Source organism: Arachis ipaensis, chromosome B10, assembly GCF_059453495.1.
Source record: "Arachis ipaensis isolate K30076 ecotype BB chromosome B10, ASM5945349v1, whole genome shotgun sequence".
Taxonomy (NCBI): Eukaryota; Viridiplantae; Streptophyta; class Magnoliopsida; order Fabales; family Fabaceae; genus Arachis; species Arachis ipaensis.
This window is the reverse complement of record NC_142435.1, coordinates 114,171,799-114,198,781: the sequence shown is the minus strand read 5'-3', so window position 1 is coordinate 114,198,781 and position 26,983 is coordinate 114,171,799. Positions and strand designations below refer to the sequence as shown.

The 26,983-nt window shown below is 33.4% G+C and overlaps 2 protein-coding genes across 3 annotated transcripts; one reads left to right on the top strand and one right to left on the bottom strand.

Moving 5' to 3' along the window:
• Positions 1 to 542: 542 nt before the first annotated feature.
• EMB2107 (26S proteasome regulatory subunit, putative (RPN5)) lies at positions 543 to 7,404 on the bottom strand. Of its 2 annotated transcripts, XM_016324391.3 has the most exons (12): positions 6,898 to 7,404; positions 6,493 to 6,687; positions 6,064 to 6,171; positions 5,864 to 5,968; positions 5,724 to 5,780; positions 5,427 to 5,623; positions 2,492 to 2,591; positions 2,296 to 2,408; positions 2,046 to 2,196; positions 1,804 to 1,881; positions 1,033 to 1,281; positions 543 to 843 (listed from the first exon to the last, which is right to left on the bottom strand). In XM_016324391.3, the coding sequence occupies exons 1-11, from the start codon at positions 6,904 to 6,906 to the stop codon at positions 1,063 to 1,065; spliced, it is 1,332 nt and encodes a 443-aa protein (XP_016179877.1). In that variant the 5' UTR covers positions 6,907 to 7,404; the 3' UTR covers positions 543 to 843; positions 1,033 to 1,062. The 2 variants fall into 2 exon arrangements, with proteins under 2 accessions (XP_016179877.1, XP_088365673.1); XM_088509547.1 differs by having other exon boundaries at positions 2,046 to 2,408; positions 6,898 to 7,030.
• A 14,237-nt stretch (positions 7,405 to 21,641) lies between these two features.
• On the top strand, positions 21,642 to 23,052 carry LOC107622482 (uricase-2 isozyme 2-like). The gene is made up of 3 exons (XM_016324394.3): positions 21,642 to 21,845; positions 22,523 to 22,615; positions 23,020 to 23,052. The coding sequence occupies exons 1-3, from the start codon at positions 21,642 to 21,644 to the stop codon at positions 23,050 to 23,052; spliced, it is 330 nt and encodes a 109-aa protein (XP_016179880.3).
• Positions 23,053 to 26,983: the final 3,931 nt, after the last annotated feature.

Below are 26,983 nucleotides of genomic sequence, written 5' to 3'. Positions count from 1 at the left end.
TAAGTGAGATTTAAATGAGAATTGATTTTGAAATCAGACCAAAGTAGATCTGATTTGTAAATGGGGGTAAAATGAGAATTGGAATTCTCACCGGAATTTAACTTCATGTTTTTTTTCTATTCCAAAGCAAGGAATAGAATTCAATTCATCTATGATTTCAAATCAGATGCATTCCAAATAGGCGGTTAGCATCCAACATGTTTACACGCAAAAGAGCTTAGTGAAGTGTTGGACACCGAAGTAATCATATTCTTGTGCAAGTAATTGAGAGCCTTTCAAACAAATATTAACATCTACGATCTAATCTATCTATTAATTAAACAATAATAGAAGAGTTCTATATTGACTAAACTGTTAACAGAATATTTCAATGAAACAATTTCTCCGTTCACTATAATTAATTGTGTGGTCATAATTTAAACTCTTTCTCGCTAACTTATTTGAATTTTTTTACAGAAAGAATTAACATTAATATATTTGTACGAATCAAACGCTACAATAAAGAAAAAATAGCAAGATACTCAGAGTGAGCAGACTGAGAATGAGAAAATTAAATAGATAATTATAAATGAACAGGGCTCAATTTCTGCCCAATGCTACAAACTAGTCCGGTTTGAGAATCCTGTCACAAGTCAGCGGTTAAGGTATGTACGAGTAGTATACAACAGTAAGAGAAGAATATATCCAGCTCTACCCTGATTACATGAATGACGAATACAAAAGGGAAAAAAAAAACAAGAGGCATACCGCTTAATGCAAAATCCTCACCAATCTAATCAGTCACAATTCAAAAGAACATGTAAGGCACCTCAAGTCAAAGTCACATCTATAATGGGGTTCAACCTGCAATTTACCAAGACACAAACATTGTGAATTTGTGATCAAGACGGGAAGGGCTAGTAGGAATGAGGAACAAAATAGAATCAATTTACTCTTTAAGCCCGCTTTTTCCCTACCTTCCCCCTCTATAACCCCACCTCAAAAACACAAACCAAGTAAATATGGAGTTAGAGGAGGAGGGCAGAGTTGTACCTGCAACTTTAATTGGTGATATGGGCGTCCTTAAGCCTTCAAAGCAGCTTTATGAATCATAGTTTCTTTGTGTATCTGATGACAACTTTTCTCCACAAGATCAAGCAATTTCTCCAAGTTTGCTGCCCATGAGTTGAGAATGTCATTGCTATCCTTAGCAGTCTGGAAACAAACTATTCCGATGGGCCTATCAATCTTTGCAACCAGTGCCTTGGACACAACCATGTCTGACAGATGCTTTTCAGCTTCCTGAATTCAGCAGCCAGAATCAGTTAGGATCTTTATATTTAAAAAACATTTGCAACAATTTGCAACAATTAACCTGTATCTCATTAAGAATCTAGAAAATAACCAGCATTATGTGGCCAATGAACTAAAGTAGCATACTAACATAGGCCAAACAACCTCTGCTCAATAATGATAATAATGGTAAAACTTACGTGCAATTGTCTTCATGTGAAATTGATAATTGAGAACCGTCAGATGATTTTGACATGTTTGACTAAATTGTCATCTAATAATTCTCAATTATCAACTTCATATGAAGACAACTGTATATGAGTTTCTACCAATAATAATAATAAACAACCTCAGTTGTCTCCCCTCTCCCCATCCCCTCTTTCTCCCTAACAGCTAGCGTACAAGAACTCGGATACTTCTTGTCTGAAACACTATACAGCAGTAAATACCAATATGTAAGCCCAAACAGAAGTAAGGCAATTATCTAGCACAACAAACTTTTAATATATAACAAGAACAAGCATTACAAACCTGAACACTGAGACACAAAAGCTCTGCAAGTCTCTTCAAAGTAATCCTTGCATAGTACTTTGATACGACAATAATATTCTGAATAATAACCAAAAAAAAAAAGAAAGAAAAATCCTCGTTAATGCTCGCATCCTACATGATGAAGTGTGAAAACAACACATACCCAAAATACATCCCAAATTCCCAACCATATGGGAAGGGTGATCCTTGGCAAAAGGAAATGTAAAATTAGAGATAATTACATGTTCAATTATTCTTTCCTTCAGATCTTCTGCTGCTTTTTCACCCAAAGACTTTCCAAGATTCTTCTCATTTTCAAACTCATTCTTGTATGCATCCCAAAGGCTTGTCCATTGAATAACCTCCATGGTGACCAACTGTTTCAACAGTAATCTATGGCATACCATAAAAGATAAGCACTCGATTACAAGGAAATGATAAACAGAAACCTGTAGCAGGATAACATGGAAGAACAAAATAAGGAAGACATACTTAAAGTTTGGAATCTCAGACAGATTCTTATCCTCCAAGGTGGAATTGAGAAGACTTGATTGCATTGGATCATGTGGTGCTAGAACCAAGTGCCAACATATTTTCCTCAGGATCTACGTGTATAAGGAATTATTTAGAAAGCAGTCACAAAACAATAACATATAAAGCAGATGAAGAGAAAGAAAGGAAGGCCTACTGGAATCCACTCGGCAGGATTTTCTTTGACAGATGTAATTTCGTATATTGCCTTGTAGCAACGGCAAATTTCAAGATAATCATTTTTGTGGGAATAATACCTTCAAGGGTAACAAAAACAACCATAAGACAACAAGATTTTATAATCAGAACATAGCCATTGCCGTTTAAAAAGCTATTAGTTGGAAAGAAAATAAGTGACCATAAGCATCATATAGACACAAACTTGGCTAGCTGGAAGGAAACAAGTGATTATTACATATCAAATTCGTGCCTTGAAAGCCTAAAAGCATCCCAGGGGAAATGAAGTCCTTTACATCTAATTTCATCCCTCAAAATGATAAAAAATAAAAAAGAACTACCATTCAACACTCTAACAGATTCCTTCCCTTCTAGACTATGTTTCTCAAATAAGAATTATTTAGATCAAGTTCTCACTTCTTACTGAAGTAAACCTTAAGAAACGAGCTAGAGACAAAAAGTGAAAGAACACATGCAGGTAAGTATTTTTCTATAAATAGAAAGTCATTAGCAGTGCCTGTTTATTTATTGGGGTGGAGTTGGATCCCTCTTCACATTATGCCTCATAATGCAAGAACAAAAGCATATATCCTGGATGCGCTTGTGAATTGAGTTTATGAAAGGAAGGGACAGCTGGACAGGTTAGAACAGTCCCTTCCCTTCCAAAACCTAAACTAATAAACACACCCTCAAATGTTAAAGCACCCTCCCCCATCCCTCCGGAAAAAATACAGCAGAGCACTTTGAATATCTATGTGATGTTAAATACATCTGTAAATCAAACAAAATGCAAAGAGACGATAGGGTCATAAGGGTCAGCAACAATATTTGTTACTAAACCTGATAGAAACAGGTTTGGTTTAGTTTACAAGAGGAGAGGTAAGTAGTCTACCTGCTGGTCTTAGTTTTAGTTCCTAATTACTGTTAACTGGCTATCTGTTTGTTCCCTTTGAGCTGCACTAACAGGCATAAGGGCAATAGTCTTAATCCTAGCTGCTACCTATAAATACTAGTTGATTAGTTAGTTTTAGTTTTGGTCAAAATTCTGTTAGATCAGTTAGAATAGGAGACGTAGTTGGTAGTTCCAACAGTGAATTCCAATAAGGGATTGTGATTTGCAATCCCTAGTTCATCAATAAAGCCTACCAATTTTGTTACTACCTGATCCTATCAACCGGTATCAGAAGTCCACAGATCCTGGAAGCTTGTGGTACACAATCGCAGAAAACGGAAGGGAAAATGGATGCAACGGAATCGCAATTTGATCGCTTTGAGGGTTTGTGTCGCGTGCTGCAGGAGAGGTTGCAGCGGATTGACGCGCTCGTGGATTCCATGGAGCAGAGTTCTCCAGTCCGTCACGAGTGGAGTTCTTCGGCGTCGCACCAGGCCACTGGTGGCTCGTAGGGGAGTAGAAGCACGACGGAGCAGTGGAGGAAACTCGAGCTCCCAATTTTTCGTGGCGAGGACGCCATGTCATGGATCGAGTGTATGAAGCAGTTTTTCTTGCTCAGAGGTGCCGGAGGAGGAGTGGCTTGCAGTGGCAATGTTCGCCATGGAAGGCCGCGCTTCACATGGTTCCGGTGGTGGGAGGCAACCGCACCGACACTGTACTGGCAGTCCCTCTGTATGGCGTTACTGTGTCACTTCCAACCTGAGCGGTTGCAAAGTTCCTATCAATCGCTGTTGAGGCTGAGACAAACAGGCACCGTTGGGACTACGTTGATCAGTTTGTGCTGCACGCGCATCCTTTGCGTCTGGTCTAGCTCCAAGGTCGTTGATGGATTTGTTCTTGAATGGGTTGAGGCTTGAGGTGAGTGAGGAATGCAGGCTGTTCTTGTTCTAGACCGTGGATGAATTGATGGAATTGGCGCAAAAGGTGGAGAACGTAACATGGTGCTGCGGACTGCCCCTGTCTGCGTTGTGGGTACGCCTATGACACAGAACTTCATTACTAACAAGCCAATACTCGCAGCGGCAACGACGGGTTCGGCAAGCAAGGGTCCGGAGTTAGGGGTGGAGCCTCCAAAACGACAAGGAGTGCGGCAACTTAGCAATGAAGAGTACAAAGCTAAACATGCACAAGGAAAATGCTTTTTCTGCGATAAACCATACTCAGCAAAGCATGTGTGCAAGAAAAGGAATTCAAATTGCTGATTATGGAACCTAACGCTGAGGAGGGGGACTGGTTGGATCCCTCTTCACATTATGCCTCATAATGCAAGAAACAAAAGCATATATATTGGATATGCTTGTGAATTTGAGTTTATGAAAGAAAGGGACACTTTAGAACAGTCCCTTCCCCTCCAAAACCTAAACTAATAAACACACCCTCAAATGTTAAAGCACCCTCCCCCATCCCTCCAGAAAAAATACAGCAGAGCACTTTGAATATCTATGCGATGTTAAATATATAAATGTGAATCAAACAATATGGAAAGAGACGATAGAGTCATAAGGGTCAGCAACAATATTTGTTACTAAACCTGATAGAAACAAGTTTGGTTTAGTTTACAAGAGGAGAGGTAAGTAGTCTACTTGCTGGTTTTAGTTCCTAATCGCTGTTAATTGGCTATCTGTTTGTTCCCTTTGAGATGCACTAGCAGGCATAAAGGAAATAGTCTTAGTCCTAGCTGCTGCCTATAAATACTAGTTGATTAGTTAGTTTTAGTTTTGGTCATTCTGTTAGACCAGTTAGAATAGGAGAGGAAGAACTCCCTCCATAGTTGGTAGTTCCAACAGTGTGTTCCAATAAGGGATTGTGGTTTGCAATCCCTAGTTTATCAATAAAGCCTACCGATTCTGTTACTACCTGATCCTATCAAAACCACATCAAGATTCAAAACATCGCCCAGTAACAAATTTCTATTTAGATTGAACAAACTAAGCAACATAACGGAAAGTATTGATTACTCTACCGAATCATTAATTCGTAATAGATCCGCTTCAACTCTGGCAGAGATGGTATATCAGCAGGAGCTTCTTCAACAACACTATCACCTTCTTTAGGTTTTTTCTTTTCCTTCGAAGCATCAGCATCAAATACTCTTGTACTAATTTTTCTTGAAAGTATTTGTGCACGAACATAATCTTGACGATCTAGGCACAAACGAACCTGTACAATTTAATGCAAGAAATTCCTTATTCCACAGCTAAAATGCAACTCAAATTATGGCAAATGTCATCACTAAAGGAAAGAGAATGATGTCTCATACTTGTTCAAGAATGAAAGCAATTTTCTCAGTTTTTGCCATGGCACCAAAAGTTTCCACCTGTTATGAAGGACCATTACATGAGTCAACTGACTACTGATTGCATAATCAAAACCATCACAACATTCAGTATCCACACCAACCGCAATTTCTTGCATCAAATCAGCAGCTTCAGCTATAAGCCCTTGTTCCTCCTTAATCTTGGCAAGTTTCTTGACCAACCGAGCTCTCTCAATCTCAACATATATCTAATAAATGATACAAATGTCATATGTACATATCACTCAGCAGACAACAACAGAAGTTAATAAGAAGGAAAACTGTGAAAACATCGCAAGCTCACCTTCCCTGCAGATACACTGTTCAAGGTTTTGATGAGTTCTATACGTGTTTCAATATCTGGTGTTTCATCAATATATTGCATTGCCTGCTGGACCATTACTGTGACAGCCTGTGAACAAAAAGAACAGGTTTCTCAATGGCAGAGCATATCATGTTTCTTGCTCCACTTAAAAGAAATCTTTATCTTTATACTATCTAAAATACAAGCAAATTGCATTCCGGCATATCAATCCAGCATTTTGCTTCACAAACAAACCATAACAGATGAAATTACATTTCCCAACATGACGCGTTTAATAGAAACCTTAACCTTCTTTTCTAACAGCCCATAGATTCTCATCGATTTTCAGAACAAAAGTTCCATTCTCATCCACACAATATATATTACAACATATAGATGCAGACACAAAATACCCTTAATTACATATACCTGCTTAAGCTGACCACGTCGTTTGGACAAGAGAACAATCTGGTCGTTGAGAGTTTTCCAGTCTCGCGCCTCAAAGCAGAGCCGGAGAATATCGGTGACGGCCTTCCTTGTGACGGCAACGTCTCCGGCGAGCCTCCCATGCTTCTCTTCATTCAACAACTTCTCTATGGCCGCATCTAAATTCCCCGAGTTTCCCTGTCCCAATTCCAATCATATAATATCAAATATCGGAATTTCGCCACTGCTATTAATAATTTATAATAATAATAATAGCGATAGTTCCGCGCGGCAGCTCCATCGACATAAGCTAAACTAAACAGAATTTACAGTGCAAGAATAACATTATAAGATCTGAAGCGACTCGAATTTTAGTTTGTTGAGGAATCGAGAGAGGCGTATACATACCATGACCATGGGTGTCAGCTGAGCTGAGAGATCTATTAGCTAACGCTTTCCAACAGGGGCAACGTCGCCGATTACCGATTCTACTACTCGAAAGGAAACGTGCCAGAGGGGACAAGCCAAGCCCTTCTTTGAGTAACATGGAAACCTTTTTGGGCCTTTAGGCCCAATTAGTTTCAGATGTCATAGTAACGGCCCAATTGTTTTATATGAACCCTGCTGATCATCATGCCCTTCAAATAATGTTGAAAAATCCAAAACCAACTTGATTTGGTTAAATAGCATATTCATTCATACGTTTAAGTAAATGTTGGAAATTTAAATTCCGTATTATGCAACAACAACAAAAATTTAAAGATTTCAAAGCCTTCTTTTTTATAATTAGCTGATAATTCTTGTAAAAAAATATAAAATAGTTTATATACATGTAGATAGAGATGCATATAATTATAATTAGTTGATATCCGTGTATTTTACACGATTTTATTGCATGATATTAAAGATAAATAATTTGATTATGTAATTAAAATGAGTAAATAGGATTAGCTGATATAAAACAAATTTTATTTCATGCATTTATAAATAATCCAAGAAAAAAAATACAGCACAATGTATACATATTAGTTACACAATGAATGAAAAATCTTTAGTTTATTTAATACAACATTTACCTAAGATTCTGAATAAACCGTCTGATTACATTAATTAAATAAAAAATGAAAAAGATAAATTTTAAAGTATATACTTATACAAATACAAAAAAGATAAATTAAAACAGAATTAATTGTGATAAAAACTAAAAATTATTATGTTATCATGAACTCAAACAAAACACATGTTTTTCAACTAAATATGATATCTGTATATTACATCTATCAATATATATTAAACTACTCTTCTACTTTAGCCCATGACAACAATAAAGAAGTATCGTGGCCCACAAATTCAGCCCAACAGAATACAAAAATTCAATTTTAATTTTAGTCTTTATTATCTTATCTTTATCTTATCTTTAATTGTTCTTATCTTATCTTTATTTGCTTTTATCTTTCATAGGACAATGCTCTATATATATTTAGTTTTACCCTCATAGTTTACAACACACTTCAGTACAATTCAATCAATCAACAATCAATAAAAGTTCTTTTCTTTGCTTTTCCTATTCTTTCACAATTTTATCATGGTATCAGAGCCATGGTATCCTCCTTGAGGAGGATATATAAGTTATCATCTTTTCGGTAAGAAATTACCGTACTTCTTTTTCAACCTCCTCCCACAATAAATAATCATAGATTTAGTTACATGCATCCAAGTGAAAATCTTACCACAGTGTTGGTTATCCCGGTTCTTTACCAGCAATTCCGTCTGCGCCTTCTTCTAGCATTTCATCTGCAACTTCTTCCGAGAGTTTCGTCAGTATTCTGTTTCAGCAATTCAATCTGCATCTGTTCTAGCAGTTCAATGTGCATCTGTTCTAGCAGTTCCATCTGCACTCTTATTGCGCTCTACGCGCCATTTGAAGACCACTCTTATTGCGCCATACGCGCCCTCTAAAGATCAATCTTGTTGCGTTTTACACGCTTATTTTTTTATTTTTTTTATTTTTTTATTTTTTATTTTTTTATTTTTTATTTTTTCATTCTTTTTTTTATGAAGATCGCTGCTTGCTCTCTCTCCCTCAAGCACAGCATCTCCTTTTATGTATTTTTGCCGTCGGCAGCTCAAGCTCCGCCGCACGCAATTGTTTAAAGATCGCCGCTCAAGCACAACATCTCCTTTTATGTATTTTTGCCATCGGCAGCTCAAGCTCCGCCGCACGCAATTGGTTAAAGATCGCTGCTCAAGCACAGCATCTCCTTTTATGTATTTTTGTCGTCGTCAGCTCAAGTTCCGCCGCACGCAATTGTTTAAAGATCGCTGCTCAAGCACAGCATCTCCTTTTATATTTTTGTAGTAGGCAGCTCAAGCTCTGCCGCACGCATCTTCCTCCGCGTCACCACGTCAGACGCGCTTTTCTCAACAATTTCATCGGAACTTATCCAAGCTGTGGATTATTGACATCTTCCATCCACCAGCTTGCGGGGGCGTATTAAACTACTCTTCTACTTTAGCCCATGACAACAATAAAGAAGTATCGTGGCCCACAAATTCAGCCCAACAGAATACAAAAATTCAATTTTAATTTTAGTCTTTATTATCTTATCTTTATCTTATCTTTAATTGTTCTTATCTTATCTTTATTTGCTTTTATCTTTCATAGGACAATGCTCTATATATATTTAGTTTTACCCTCATAGTTTACAACACACTTCAGTACAATTCAATCAATCAACAATCAATAAAAGTTCTTTTCTTTGCTTTTCCTATTCTTTCACAATTTTATCAATATATTTAATTGAATTGGATCATCCGTAACAACGACTGAAAATCAGTAATATCCAAATTCATTTATATATAAACAAAACAAACATAACAGTGAACACTATTTAAGATCTGCAACATTACTCAACTTCTCATCCTCATCAACAACCATACAAGTTTGTTGAAAAATATGAGCAATACAATTAATATTAATAATTAAAAAATAAAATAATTACGAATATAAATTTTGTTGTTTAAGGCAATTCTATAGTATTATTTTTTAGGTTTATTATATAATTATTATACAAAATTTTTAACTAAATGAATTGATCATCTCAGATGATAATTAGAATCTTAATTAATAATACAAATCTTAAAAGAAAATAAATTTTACACTACTAATTCTTTAAAATTTAATATATATAAATATTATTTGAAAATAATAAAGATAACCATCAAAATTATTTTAATATTTTCTAAACATAATATTTTTGAGTTTAATAATACATGACTTTACTAACATAGTGAACTTAAGTTATTATATATTTAGTCTCTTTATATAGAGAAAAATTTAGTAAGACAAATTATTAATTGAATATTACTGACATTAATTTAATTCACACAACGAGACAATAATTTATTAGTGCCTGTTCCGTCGTTTTTCTATTATTTTTTAAGATATTAATTTTATTTTTTTATTAATATATCATTCATTCTTTAAATTTATTAAATAAGTATTTTTTTTTTAATATTAACGTGACTTTATTTATATCATATTTTATTAAAATTAAAATTACTATAAAACATTTTTAAAGTGTTAAATTATAAAAGCACACCATAAATGAAGTATATATCCCCTCCTATCACCATCACATTTCCTCCAAATAGATTAATATTTTCTATTATGTCTTGCAAGCGTGGTATAATGATTATATTCTCTTTCTTAGCCATTGGTGTTTCATCCCAAATTATCGTTGTTGTTTGCCTAATCAATTTTGCGAGATCACATTGTTTACTTATGTTGCATATAGAAGATGGCTCTACATTAGTTGGGATTTTAAATCTAGAATGAGTTGTTTGACTCCCGGACAGTAGAGTTGAAGCTATTCCTGATGACGCAGTTACCAAGACAATATGTGCTTTACTTCTTAAGTCTGCAATTATAGCTTTGTAAAGAAATGTTCTGTCTCCTCCCCTGACCCATCAACGAAAAGTACTCCACTTTCTCTCTGATCAACTGTATCAAATCGCCTCCTATAGTGAGGGTATGAGTCATCACCTCGCCTCCGATATTTGTATCTGCTACGAACTCTTTTGGTAGTTGCATTTACATTTACCCTTTTTCATGAATGGTGAAGATTGATTAAGTGTTCCGCAAGGACCATGGATCATATGCCTTAGCACTGCCTCATGTAAGCGTGGTTTTGCTTCTTTAGATGGTATTTTCGCTCGTACCAAACTATCTGTCAGATCACTCAACTTATCATTATTTTTTAAGATTAGCAACATATGTACATGTGACAATCCTCTTTTCAGTGACATAAATATAACTTTTCACCTTTCTCAATACATTCTTGGTAATAACTACACCAATTGTTCAAATTTGGCTCTGAGAATGGTAGTTGTTATATCCGGACGATCCTGTGGAGTTTGAATATGACTAAGAGTTATTTCTGACCAAGATAAATTGCATGTCATAGTGAGAAAAATATCCGAAATTATTATATACTTACTATTATTAAATTAATATGTATTTTTTTAATAATAAATAATGTTACATGTCTCATGATTATTGTTATTGGCTGATATAGTAGCATTTTTTTATAGTTGATATTCAAATTATTTATTCAATAAAATTGGCTTAGTAACTCATATAAATACATAAAACGTTATCTATATTTTTAATTTTAGAATTTGAAAATTATTTATCCATTAACTACTTGTAAGTTTAATATAATATTTAGACTTTTTAAAAAATTGCGACACATTTTACGTTATCAAATTTTGTCCTTTGTTAAATTTTTAATTGGACAAAGATTTTATAATAAGAAGGATTAATTTTTATTTATGCCATGTATTTTTAAACATGAGATGAAATATCAATATCCTTGTACTCTTCTTTTAATGTTATGTTTGTATTTAAGTCAGATTTTTCCTGGTTTAATTTTAAAATTATAAAAAATATATATTATTACCAAAATTTTAAAATATGAAAATATAAGTAAAAATAAAAATTAAAAACTTAAATTAAATTATATTAAAAATCATTGCATTAATTTAACACAATATATAAATAACTATTTTGATAATAAAATTATTATGATAAACTTTAATATAAAAATACTATTTAATATCTTATCAAGCAAATTAAATTAGGAGTGTTTAAAAGATTTTTGTAATTATCGTATAAAATAGTATTTTTATATATAAAACTAGTATTTTTACTCGTAATACTATTACGAGAATATAAGTCTTTTAAAATTATGTAAGTCATGGTATTATAGATTATGACACGAAAAATTTATAGTATTAAACTACTTGTATAAAATGGTATTAAGGGACAAAAGTCCCTGTCGACTAAGAAGACCAGAATTTTAAACAAAATTAAATAATAAATTTTTTAGTTATTATTTTCAAATGAAAGAGTTTAATTTTTTTACTTAATTTTAACATTCGTTATCTAAAATTTAAAAGAATTTAACGTGTATATTTTTATATTTGATTAGGTATTAAGTTTGTTGCACAAATAGAAATAATTAATTTTTATACTTGCTATTTAAAAATAATATTTTTTCTATATATATAAAAATATAATTAGATATTAATATAAAAAAAATTATATTTATAGTTATAAAATTAACTCAGTTTTTTTAAAACAATTGAATCTTGATTCTAACTTTTAATCACAACATTAGTATTTTTTTAAAATTATATGTAATAAATATTTAAAAGAATAAAGTAAAAACATATATTAAAAAGATAAACAGTAAAAATTTAAATTTAAATAAAATATATGTATATAATAATATTTTTTATTTAAATTATATTATGTTGTTAATTTTATTTTTTGTAGAACATAAAGGTAGAAAAAAAATAGAGAATGAGAGAAAAAGAGAGAGAAAGATGAAGAAGAAGAATGAGAGAGGGAGTTTGTTAATTTTGGAAGTTAAGAAATTTTTTATTTTAATTATAATGAAAATATCTAGTGACAAATTTTGATTTGTCAAATTACTAATATAAAATATGAATTATAAATTATATATAGAGTAGGAAGGATAGAGAGAAATAGAAAAAAAGAGAGGTAGATAAGAAAATATAAGAAGGACGTTTACTAGTTTTAGAGGAAAATATTTTCTCTAAATTTTAATAAGAGAGTGTCGTATGACACATTTTAGTTATTAAATTAGTTAGTAATATATAAATATAATATAAAATATAGCTATATTTCAATTTTAGTATTTTAATTTAATTTAAATACAATTAGAGAATGTTATATTGTATATTTTGATTGTCAAATTCGTAATTAGTCATTAATAATGATAATGATATATAAGAGAGTTAGAGTGAGTGAAGGAATGAGAGAGATAGAGAAAGGAAGAGAGAAGAGAGGAGAGTTCTTTGATTTTGGAGGAAAAGATTTGATTTCCATTGCAATGAGAGAGTGACATATGGCACATTTTGACCTTAAAATTAGAGATATATAATAGATGAGTTAATTTATATTTTAATATAAGAATGCAAAGACATATTCTTTGATTTTTAATTTTTTTATCCCAAACATCTACATTAATATGAAATGTAAATACATTTTTTCGTAATATATTTATAATAAAAATTTTAGTCAAAGAGTACTCAGTACTTCTTTTATAATATAGAATAATAAATTTATTTTCATTTCATAGATATTATTTTGTAAGATATCTTTTCACCCAAATTCAAAAATACACCTGGCTAAAAATAAGATATATATTTATATTTTTTCTCTTTATTCTATTTGTTATTATTAGTTTTATGAATACATTGTTTATTTTAATTTTTTTAATTATTTAATATTATATGATGAGGATAGAATATTAAAAAAATTTATTATTTTGTCCATTAAATTTATTTATTTTTGAAATGGATTGTGTAAAGAGATACGAAGTCTAAAAAAGTTAGACACCAAATTCTAATAACTTTATACATTGTTTCGTTAAGGAGTACTTTGTTATATGTAAATTTTTTTTAAGTTAAACAATAGACGTCAGAAATATATAAACCGTGTATATTAATTTTGTTATAGAATACCAACAATTATGTTATTATAAAAATATATTGGTATAGATTACCTGTAACTATAAAAATATTACTATAAAAATATTACTCAAAATGCTTAATAAAATATTTTCTATTATAATGTTACCTATTTGTGCAGATGTTTTTAAAAATAATAAAATATTTATATTAAAATGCTTATATTTATTGTTAAATATTTATAATTATAATTATTTTAAATATTTTAATTATCTTTAAAGTACTATTAATAAAAATATTTTGGTAATAATTTTTATATTTATTATATTTAATTTTTATATTATTAAAAGATAAGTATTTTAACATCTTTTATTATTGAGAGTGAGTGAGCAGTTTGATTTTAATCCTTTCACGATTAAAAGTGAAGGAGTTAATAGAGAGTTTACAAAAAGTGGAGAGTTAATGGAGAGTTTACAAAACATAATTAAGTAGTTAAAATTTACAAAGATAGGGTAAAATAGGAAAATAGATTTGGATATCAAACTCTCCTATCCACTTTATATATTGTTATTGATAAATATTATTTAAAAATAATAAAGATAACCACTAAAACTATTTTAATATTTTCTAAACATAATATTTTTTAGTTTAATAATACATGGCTTTACTAATATAGCGAACTTAAGTTATTATATATTTAGTCTAGAGAAAAAATCTAGTAAGATAAATTATTAATTGAATATTACTGACATTAGAAAATTGTATTTGAAGTATAACAACTATAAAGTAGTATATATTAACTTTATGCCGATCAATTTGAACAAAAAGAAAATTTTCAAAAATAATATTCATCCATCATAATTTATTTGTAAAACTTAATAAATAATATTCTAGATTCGAATTCTAAATTATTTTAAATCTCTTTGAAAAAATCAAATTTTATCTACTATTTAAAAAAATTAAATAAAAAATCAGATATTCAATTCAAACCTTGAATTTATAAAGAAAAAATCTTTATTCAAAACCTGATTAGTTAATATATAAATCAGAATGATGAAAAACTCAAATTGATACAACAACATAGGAATTATAAATACTTTAATGAAAATGAGTCCAATTGGAACAAAGTACATTAGTCCTTCGCCTGTTGGCCTCTCGCAATAACACAGTAGGTTCAAAAGGCAGGGATAACAAAAAGGCTTGACTTTAAACTTAGTTTGAAGGATTACTTATAAATACAAAATCATATAATTAAAAAAAAACTTGTATACATAAAAATCTAAGAAAAATAAATGATAACTTCAACAAAGTAAATGTGTTTTGTGAATATTTTATGAATAATTTTTTTTTTAACTTTTGGATAAAGTTCTAATTTTATTAAGGGAATATAAGGCATTTCCTCTTATTTTTAACTTTTGTTAAGCGAGTAAGAAATGACAAGAAACTTCCAAGCCTATATTAAGAGAAAAAGAATTTGTGAAAAATATGAAATTGAAACATTGACATGACAAAAAAAGCATATTTTGTTTTTTTGGTGCATTAGTACTTTTGGCTAGTGTAAAATTTATGCATTTTTAAAAAAAATATTTTAAATTTTAATTTAAAAATCGTAAGTAGATCTTAAGTAGAGTAACAGACTAAGTAGTAAGAATCATTCTGTTTTAAAAAAATGGTGCATACATGATGAAATAATTAACTATGATGCAAATAAAAACAAAAGAATAATAGTTACCAATTCTTTTAAATTTTTTGTGTATAAATATCATAAAAAACCTGCTGATGAGATTAATATGATAGTATCTATATTTACAAAATTGAAATTGTATTTGTCTACAAACAACTAAAAAGAGAATACTAAATCTATAAGCACAATAACTTTCAATACATTCGAGGCTGTAATTTAATATTTATTTTTAGAGATTAATACAATAATAGATATCTTATAGTAATTTATTGACCTAATTTTGATATTTTTAGAGTGAAAGTGAGTTAAAACAATTCATGATTGTAATTAAATAAAATACAGCATGTGCGACAGAAAGGATAGAAGACCATAATAAAGTAACAGACTAACAATGGGGTTGGATAAAAAAATACAATTGAATGAACTAACTGATAATATTTTGATTCATGCAAAGGAATCTATTAAATTACAATTTGAGAATTGTAATTAAAGTAGGCACTCCAAACTCTAAATGAAAGATCATTAACATTCAAACCTTACCATCAAAGAATCAACATTTTAAAATAGTGATATATTGTATAATAATTTATTTTGGGAATTGAAAAATAACAAAAAAAAGACCCTACAAAAAATCAGGAGCTCTACAATACCCGTACAAGTCACATTCTCAATAGAATCCGCTCTTTTTCTCTTTCCCTTTTTTCCTTTCAGGACTAAGTGCCTTAACATCACGATTACCATAAAGGTCAATTTGATCAACCTAAAAAAATAGTTGCCAAAGTAATACAAATGTTTGAACTTGTGGTGAATAATATTTGCTATTACTATGAGTTATAGAATAATGCTTACTATTACTATGAGTTGTGGAATACCTTGTTATATACTATCAGCTTATCAATTATCATAGTGTATTTAAAAATAAATAAATAATCCAAACATAAAAGTCAAGCATCTAATGCCTTTTTTATTGAATCTTCATTTTTTCTTTGTTAGGATGCAAATAGGACATTCTCTCACAGTCTTGTTATTTATGTGCTTTCTTTCTCTTATTTTGTTGCACTTATGAAATCCAGCCCACACACATAATTTCTTCAGAACAAAATATTGGGTAAAAAATGAAATATTAAAAAAAATGAGTTAAAAAATTTTACAGCAACAGGAACACATAATATGATAAAAGTGTAATGAAAGTAAACCCAACTAAAAAATATATAGGAATAATATGATACCTAAAACTATATACTAAAATGTATAGTAATTTGCTCTGCCAAAAGTCTAAAACTAAGGTGCTATAAACTTAAGAGTTATGAGAAACTATTGAGCAGTTAACACCTTAAACACACAGTGATATATTTGACCCATCATTTGAAAAGCTTAACTTATTATTGCATAATTTTTTTCTTCTTTTAAATCAACAATGATGAGAAGACTCCAAAAAAAATTAAAAAACAAAAACAATCCAATAATCTAAATAAGTACTTTTAGAATATTCAAGTTATTGATTTGCTCTAAATAACACATTTTAACTGGTTTATGTCTGTAAAGTTAACCTAATCTTCAAGTTATTGATTTGCTCATGTTCTTTCCCTCTTCCTCCAGGAACGTGTTTCTTGGTTTTGTGAAGGAAATGAGCTTCAACTCATTGTGTTAGTAAGTAGGTGGGTTAGAAATTAGTGTCAAAATTCTTGTTTTAATTAGCTCTATCCTAATTTAGTATAATATTCATATTTTTATTTTATTTATTAAAATTTAATTTATTGACTGATTATTCGCTAATTTAACGGAGTTTACACAATTCACAACCAATATCAAGATTCAGTGATTCAAATACAAATTCTATAATAATTTGGCTTTCATCATTTCTGGATAAAGAATCCATATGGAACACATGGGTCAAGTAATTTTTATATGGTGTCTCTATTTTGCTTTTTATCGACCACAAAAAGTCATTCGTATGAATAAAAACTTGTGATAAATCAGATATTAACAAACCTTAAGTAGAAAAAAGTGTATTGAATAAGTATATTCATTGATCTTAGATTTATATGAACGGTTAACACACAATGATTTAAATACACAATTCGATCAATAGTAGAAAAAAGCTTACTTTCTTTCTTCTTCGCGATCTTCTTTGTAGCCTCCCTTTCCTCGGCTGCCTTCTTATCCTCCTCTGTCTCATCACCGAAGAGATTAAGATCATTATTATCATTAGCAGCTGCTGCCTACAAAAACCAAATGAACCACAAAGACTCAATCAGCTTAATTAGTTCACCTATTGGCTTTTGTACAATTACAGCATCAATAGTATACAGTTCACATAAGATTGAGTATGTATACAAAGTATAAACCAACAACTCATTGCAGATTTGCAGGAAGCATAACTCGAATAGCTCAACTAACAATCCCACTCAGGGAAACTATGCAAGTAAAGAACTAAAGATACAAATATAGCTACAAAATTGGGCTTCATTCTTTCTAAAATTTCCAAACTAACTCAAATGGGCATAACATAAAACAAATAATTTGATTTCAAACTCATAAGTCATCACTAAAACACTACATTATACATCAAGAAAAATGCATCAAACATTCAAACAAGTAAAAGGCATTAACTAAGTAAGTATAACAGAAAATTGCATACATAGAACAATAAAAAAAAATAGGGATTAAAGTAGATGCATCATGCATACCACTTTGGCTGATGCAGCTTCAGTTGGAGCACCTTGGCCAGCAAATTTCACACCTTGAGCTTTGCTAGGAAAACTGTTCATTAAAAAGGGAATCAATTTTTCATATTACTTATCTAAAAATTCTAAATTAGCATAAACAACAATAAACAAATCCAAATTTGAAGCAACAAAAAAATAAATAAATAGAGAACAGGGAATAAACCTTGCAGCAAGATGGGAAGAGACAACATCGTACCACTTGGCAGCATTGGGAAAAGAGCTACTTGGCTTCTCCGAAACAAAACCATACACTTTGATATCAGAACAACATTTGAACCATATTTTTAAAGGCATTCATCATAAAATTCATACACCAGTTGAATATATCGGTGACTGACGTGCAGGCAGAAGTCGGCTAATTAAGAAATCAATATAGAGAATACGTTGAGAGTATAGTTCTTAACCAGCTAAGATCCACCTCGTCAATTTAGAAAAGTTGTCATGAAATTTAGAAATAAAAATACTGGGAGTATGAGTCCTAGGTCGTCTCCCGACGAGTTGCAGGAAAGGATGCTAATTATTAATTAGGAATTTTTCGAGAGAGTTTAAGTTTGGATAATGAGCAATAATTATAAATGAAAGCAATAAAACTAAGAATTATTATTAATATAAAAAGTCCTTGACTGGAAGAATGATTAATTGGAAGTTCTATCCTTGTTGGGATCTCTTAAGTGTAGTATCGAAAAGACTGTTGTTTTCACTTAGTTAACCCTTACTAAATAAAGGAAAGTCAAGTGATTGAGCTAATCCTTATTCACAAATCCTAGTCCTCTCCTTTGGGAAGGTCTAGCATTAGTAAATACAGAACTAGCCAACAATTTCCAATTTAATCAGCACTTAAGCCTTCCAACTCAAGTGTCTCCTTTTAATCAACCCCCATGTCAAGTTTGGGAATCTACTCCATTGACATGAATATAATACTTAAAAAAATATAAGAAGACATAATAAATTAATTAAAATAAAATAGAGATTGAAAATTAATTGAAAGTATAAGTAATCCTCTTCACTAACAATTCATGAAAATAATCCAATTAGAACTCTAAATAAATAAATAAGGATATGGATGAGTAAGGGGCAAGTAAACAAACTAGAATAATGTCTTCAACGGAGGTAATGATTCTTCAGTTTCCAAAAATAAAAGTAATAACTAGGAATGTAAAGAGAAACTAGAGGAAGAGTAATTCTCTCTCTAGATTCAGATCTAAAACTAAATAATCCTAATGTGAATGACTGTGTATCTCTGTCTATGCGTCTGTGTTGAGTCTCTGCTTGTTTCCTGGCCTTATTCTGTGTTTCTGGACCGAAAACTGGGTCGAAACGCGGCCCGAAATTGCCCCCAGCATTTTCTGTTAATTCTGCAGATCACGCAGGTCACGCGTACGTGTCGTCCACGCGTTTGCGTCATTCGGCGATTTTCCTTGTCACGCGTACGCGTCATCTACGCGTTCGCGTCAGGCACGCGCTCGCGTCGCTGTGATTTTCTCCATTCCACGCGTTCGCGTGAGCCATGCGCTCGCATCAGTGTTCGCTGGTCATCTCCTTAGTTTCTTGTGTTCCTTTCATTTTGCAAACTTTCTCTCCATTTTCTAAGCCATTACTGCCCTATGAAGCCTGAAACACTTAACACACGGATCATGGCATCGAATGGTATAAATGAGAATTAAAATATACTAATTAAAGATTAGGAAGCAAGTTTTCAATCATAGAATAATACTAGGAAGGAATTATAAAATCATGCAATTAGTATGAATAAGTGGGTGAATACTTGATGAAACCATTCAAATAAACACAAGATAAACCATAAAATAGTGGTTTATCAACCTCCCCACACTTAAACATTAGTATGTCCTCATGCTTAGCTTAAGGAGATAAAATAAATGAGTAGGGAAAAGTAAGACTCATGCAATGCAATGAAACTTATGTATATGAATGCAACTATATGATTCTGTCTACTTGGTTAAAATAAATAAGTTCTTTAAGACAAAAATAACTCAAACTTCGCTAATTCAAACTATACAGTAAAGACAAGTAAACTTGTAAGAAGACAGCTCATGAAAGCAGGGAACATAGAATTAAGCATTGAACCCTCACTAGTGGTGTATAGGGTAATCACTCTACTCTTCTCTAATCATGCTTTCTAAACCTTGTTCTTCACCTAACCAATCAACAAATATTTAATGTACCAATGCAAACATCATGAGGTCTTTTCAAGGTTGTAATGGGGCCAATGTAAAGGTGAGTGTATATATATGGCTAAGTGAGCTATAAATTGAATCTTTAATTAACCTAAGCTCTTCACATATACACACACTCTATGTACTTCTAAAATCATACCTAGCTACCCAAAATTTTTCCACTTTTGTATTACATACTCATGCATAAACTTTTCTCTTAGCTTGTATCACATGTGCATTGATCTTTTCATTAACTTAACTTAGCATTGGGGTAATTTTGTCCCCTTATTCAATTACTTAATTACTTGAATATTTTTGGATTTTTTTTCAGCATAAAAATAACATTGCCAATGCACACGAATTTTCAATTTTTTTTCTAGTTTAACATGAGTAGGTACCCAAATTCCCAATATTTTATCATGACACATTCTCTTATTAACCCATGTTCCCACAATTTTCTCACACTCAATTGACACACAATTTCTATCTTAAGCTAACCAAAGATTCAATTGGGATATTTAATTGTTTTTCCGCTTAAGGCTAGTAATGTGGTAAAATACAGAACAAATGGGATTTAAAAGGCTCAAAGTGGCTAACAAAGGTAAATGGAAGGGTAGGCTATTTTGGGATAAGTGAGCTAAAACAATTAATGGCCTCAATCATATGCATGCATATAACACATTAAACATTGGACATATAGGATGTAACAAAATAAAGATCACAATTATAGAAAAGTAAACACACAAGAATTAAAATATTATGGTTAAATATTGTAACCAGGTTATTAGGCTCAAGTCTCACAGGTTTTGTGTTCTAGCTTTTTAAACTATGTTCCAAATACAACTTCTAACAATTTTAACACAAAAATTTTGATTTAAATTAGTGAAATTTTTTCAAAAACGGGGTCTTAAAAAGCATGGTTCTGAAAATCGAACCGGACCGACCGGTTCAATCGGATTAACCGGAAACCGGTCACCTAGCCGGTCCGGGTAAGGTCAGAAACCGTTTGGCAAAAAACCAGTGAGAAAATCAGTCGAACCGGTGGTTAACCGGTGAACCGGAAGAACCGTCCGGTTTTTTAATGGTTTTTGGTTAAAAAAGAAAAATGCTAAATGGCGTCGTTTTTCCTTTAAAAAAAAAAAAGAAAAGAAAGGCTAAACGCCTAATTGCCTGAACGAAGCCCTAATCCTTTCAGCAGAAATCACCCATAGTCCCACACAACTCCACAAGCCAGAAGAGGGATCTGGAATCAGCAGTTCAGCACCACTATCGCCACCGCATCCCGCAGCGACAGCAGCAACAACGTTGAGAGCCGCAACCACCACCGCGTCCTGTTTTGTCGCCGAGCTCGCCTCTTCGTTGGTCGTCGACGAGCTCGCCTCCTCCTTCGTCATCGCCGAGCTCGCCTCCTCTTTCCTCGCCGTTACTCTCCGCCGGTAAGACTTTGTTCTTGTTCGGTTATTCACTTAGTCCTCCTCGCTGCCTTCTGATTTTCTGTGCTTGATTATATGATTTATTTGTTTGTGATTTTGATTTATTTGTTATCTGTTCATGATTTTGTTTCCCATGGCAGAAAGAGTAGAGGGATTCAACTTCGAGCAAAGGCATGGGAAAAAGAGGGTAAGGGTGGCTCGCGTGTGGAAGACGAAGGAAGGAAAACACTACGTTGTGGAGTGGCGAGTCAGCATCAGCCTCCTCTCTGATTGTGTCAACTCTTATCTCCGTGATGATAACTTCGATATCGTTGCCACTGACACCATGAAGAACACTGTAACCTTCTTCTTCCTCTCTTCTTCTGTGTTAGTAATTTTCTACGTGATTTGTACCACTATCCAAAGTTAACATTTTAAGCTCTGATATCTATATGTTTGTATGTTGATATTTGGAGTGCGAATCTGTTTGCTTTCTGATGGGATTTAAAATCAATTATTTGCTTTCTGAACTTTACTAGTTCAATATTTTAGTCTATTAAAAGATCTATTGTAAATGTTATAAACTATTGTTGTCGTCTGATCTACTCATTTTAACAAAACAATTATTTCTGAATCTCATATGCTGCTTTGTACCTTCTGTTGGTTTCAATTGTATTTTTTCAAGAAGTGGCTAAATAGATATGATGTTAGGTTTGTTTTGATTCGATCCTGTCTCTAGAAAGAAATAGACAGAAATACAAAAAAATATTGATTAGAGACCGATATTTTCTGCTTACACTTCTAGGAAATACAAGAACTGCAAGTATTTCTGTCTTAGATGCTTATAATATAATACCAGTATTTAAACTCAGATCATATAAAATGTTTACAACCTTGAATTCATGCTATAGGTTGGGTATATATTACTGTCTACAAACTTAAAGAATAAGGAATTTGCTTGCATATGCTATTTGTCTTTCATCCTCCATCATCACATCTGTTCAATTTTGATATTTTTTATGAAAATATTGCTAGGTATATGCAAAAGCCAAGGAGTGCTCTGAACTACTTTCTGTTGAGAACTTTGCTATTGAGCTTGCCAAGCACTTTATATCATTCTATAGGCAGGTTGGTGAATGGTAAAATACAATATAATATCATTATTCAAATAAATCTACATTTGTTTTCTTTTATCCTTTATAATCCTCTTGCACCATGCTCATTCTTTTAAAATTTTCTTGCTAACAATTTTTTTTGACCAAATTATTTATATCACATTAACCGCTTTCTTGGTTTTTTAATAATTTTATTTAATATTTAATTAAACCGGTTGAAATCCGGTCGAACCAGTGAACCATTGAACCAGTAACCTCACCGGTTTATTGACCGGTCCGGTTCTTGCAACCTTGTTAAAAAGAAACTTATTATTTTCTAACCAAATAGAAAATGCATGCAATTACATATTACTATGCTATTTATTCTATCCTAACAAAAGAAAAATTAACTAAGTATCCTATTTTATTGGTGCTTAGGAAGAGAAATTACCTCCGGAAGTCAAGTACTGACCGATCTCCCCACACTTAAAGCTTTGAACCGTCCTCGGTGCCATCTGTCAGGAACAAAAGGAGGCTGGTAGCAGCATCTCCACCATCGAGACCGTCATGGCTCCCTGTGCTGGTAAATGATGTGGAGTCCGGGGTGTCTGGTCTTCTTTAGGTGGTTGGTTACCAATAATCATCTCCTTGAGCTATGTAAATCTGCGCTTGTTACGGCGCTCTCTTTGCTTTCCTTTTTGGTCAAGCCGGTCTAGCCTCTCAAGTATCTGATGGAGTAGTTGGTTTGTTGAAGGTGCTTGTGATGTGGAAGAAGAATGGATATCTTCTGCTGGTTCTGTGCTCCGGTTGATAGTGGCTGCTGGAGGTCTGATAAACTTTCCGTTAGGGACGTATTGATCATCTCGTAGAATCATGGCCTTGGTGTCTCCAGCTCTGTAGGAGACTCCGGTTGCTGAGACTAGATCTGAAACCAAGGCGGGGAAAGGTAAGTTACCCACAATTTGTACGTGTCCCATAGCATGCCGAATGTGTCTTGGTAAATTGAGGTGCTGGTCTGTAAGGATACACCAGAGTAGAACAGCCATGTCTGCAGTGAAGGAGGACTCGTGAGTGCTCGAAAAGACGTAATGGGACATGATCTGTGCCTATACTCGAGCCTCCAATGTGAATGCTGAAGCCAATATGCCCTTAGGTCGGGACCGATGGATCCATAGATCTATCTGCTGCCAGGTTGTGCTATAACTTTGAGAATGGCGTCCCAGTCAAATTGGTATGTCTGGCGTTTAAATGAGACTTCTTCGAATGTGTCCAATCCTTCTGGAGCAGGGGAAAGATCTAAATTTTTTTGAATGGCCTCTTCTGTTATAGGGACTTGCTTCTGACGGACATAGACAGACTGCATGGTTGGCATGTGAAAATTGGAGTAGAATTCTACTACCCATGAAAGGTTAACCTGCCGTGGTTGTCTCCGTAGGAATTCCCATTGTCTATGCTCAATGCGGGGCTCAACAAATTCAGCAATGTTGGTCGGGAGGATAAGAAGGTGCTCATTGTTATAATTTCTCTCAGCCAGGATGGGGAACATCTGCTCACAGTAGCGGTTAGGGAACCGCGCAGTGTCCTTTGCTGGAAAAGCTTTTTCTTTTTCATCGACCTTGATGATCCTCTTGATTCGTTTTGTTGAGGGTTTCACTGCTGTTAAAGATGGCTCTGTTGTTAGTGTCCTTTTTGTTCATTTTCTTGCTGGTGGTTTGGGAGTAGCTTTCTCTTTACCTTTCTTGGTAGCCATCCTGAAAAAGGAAAAAGAAAGTAATATGTAAAGCTAAGGGTTTGAGCAAGGGAGGGAATATTATGGGTGATAATCAATGCACGGTAAAGAAGGATGTCGTTAACATATGGTCATGACCACATGTGAAAAGTTCATCAATGGAAATATAGCAAGTGCATGTGAAGGCAATTAAATGCAAGATGTTTATTGGCATGCTGGCAAAGGCATGAGTAGCATAGATCAAGCATTCAATGTCCAAGTTAGATTACCAACCATTTCAAACTAACAACCTGTTTGTATTGACAATTATATTTAATTAATAAAATATAAAAGGGATTTTGGCTGATCTGGATAAGCTGTGCGCCGCATGTGACGCGGACACGTGGGTCACACGATTGCGTGGTGTGTGATATTTTCCAGGTGACGCGGATGCGTGCGTCACGCAATCGCGTGACCTGATTTGTGCTATTGGCGCGAGTGCAGCCGTGCGTTCGTGCAACTCTCTGTTTTAAATGCATTTTGCCAAAATTTAGGGTGACGCGTTCGCGTGGGTGATGCGATCGCGTGAATGGCCATATTTTGAAAACGACGCGGACGCGTGGGTCATGCGTTCACGTGATAGGGCTTGTGCTTCTAGCACCATTCCAGCCTAGCTCCATCATATCTTGCTGCCATACACCTATTTACGTCAATTTTGCAGGGCCACGCGGTCGCGTGGGAGGCTCTTTTTCAGAATGACGCGGTCGCGTGGGCATGGTTGTGCCTAAGGCATGCCTCCAGCCACGCTTTTGCGTGACTTTCTGTTCAATTCTCTTTTCTTCAGAATGCACCTATGTGCATTTTTTTTATATGCAGTATGCAAATGCAAATGTAGGCTATATGCAGCTATATGCAGAGATTATGAGAAGAATCATTAACAAAAATAAAAATAGAATAAAGTGAAATAAAACTAAGACTGAAACTGAACGATCATACCATGGTGGGTTGTTTCCCACCTAGCACTTTGCTTTTACATCCTTAAGTTGGACGCTCTTCAGATTCATTTTGTTTCTGTTGGTGGGTCTTCCAAGAGGAAAACCTCTAGTTCTTTGTGATCCTTAATCTTTTCTCCATGGTGGAGCTTTAGGCGATGTCCATTGACTTTGAGGAATTTAGAGCTAGAAGGATGACGCAGGTGAAAAATTCTGTATGGCTCTGCCTTTTCTACTCTGTAGGGACCTTCCCATCTTGATCTCAGTTTACCTGGCATAAGCCTCAGCCTGGAGTTATATAGAAGAACTAACTCTCCTGGTCTGAATTCTCTCCTTTTTATGTGCTTGTCATGGACAGCCTTCATCTTCTCTTTGTATCGCCTGGAGTTATCATATGCTTCTAGGCGAAGATTCTCCAGTTCTACTAGTTGCAATTTCCTTTCAGCACTAGCTTCTCCAAAATTCATATTGCACTCCTTCACAGCCCAGAAATCCTTGTGTTTCACCTCTACTGGGAGGTGGCAAGCCTTTTCGTATACCAAGCGGAAGGGACTCATCCCAATGGGTGTCTTGTACGCTGTTCTATATGCCCAGAGTGCATCTTGTAGCCTGGAACTCCAGTCTTTCCTGTGAGGTTTTACTATCTTCTCTAGAATGCGTTTAATTTCCCTGTTAGACACTTCTGCTTGTCCATTGGTTTGGGGATGACAAGTTGTTGCTACTTTATGAACAATCCCATGCTTTTTCAGTAATCCTGTCAGTCTCTTGTTACAAAAGTGAGTGCCTTGATCACTCACGATTGCTCGTGGTGATCCAAAGCGACAGATAATATGGTTTCTAACAAAGGAAACAACAGTGTTAGCATCATCAGTATGGGTGAGAATTGCTTCCACCCATTTAGAAACATAATCTACAGCTAATAGTATATAAAGGTAACCATTAGAGTTTGGAAATGGACCCATGAAGTCAATGCCCCAAACATAAAAAATTTCACAGAAAAGCATAATCTGTTGAGGCATCTTATCCCTCTTGGATATATTACCAAACCTTTGGCATGGGAACAAGATTTACAAAATTTAGCAGCATCTTTAAAAAGAGTAGGCCACTAGAATCCACAGTCTAAGATTTTTCTAGCTGTTCTTTGAGGGCCAAAATGTCCTCCACTCTCAGTAGAGTGGCATGCCTCTAAAATTGAATGGAATTCTGATTGTGGTACATATCTTCTAATTACCTGATCAGCACCACACCTCCACAGATATGGATCATCCAATATAAAATATTTAGACTCGCTTTTCAGCTTGTCCCTTTGATGCTTAGTAAAATTAGGAGGAAAAGTATGACTAACTAGATAATTAGCTACAAGTGCATACCAAGGAATTACTTCAGATACTGCTTGCAAACTATCAAATGAGAAAGTGTCATTTATAGGAGTGGAGTCATCCTTAATGTGCTCAAGGCGACTCAAGTGGTCTGCCACTAAATTCTGGTTACCACTCCTATCCTTAATTTCTAAATCAAATTCTTGCAGCAACAATATCCAACGTATTAGCCTCGGTTTAGACTCTTTTTTAGCTAGTAAATATTTTAGACCTGCATGGTCTGAGTATACTACTACCTTAGTACCAAGTAAATAGGCTCAGAGTTTATCCAGAGTGAAGACAATAGCAAGAAGCTCTTTTTCAGTAGTAGTGTAATTAGACTG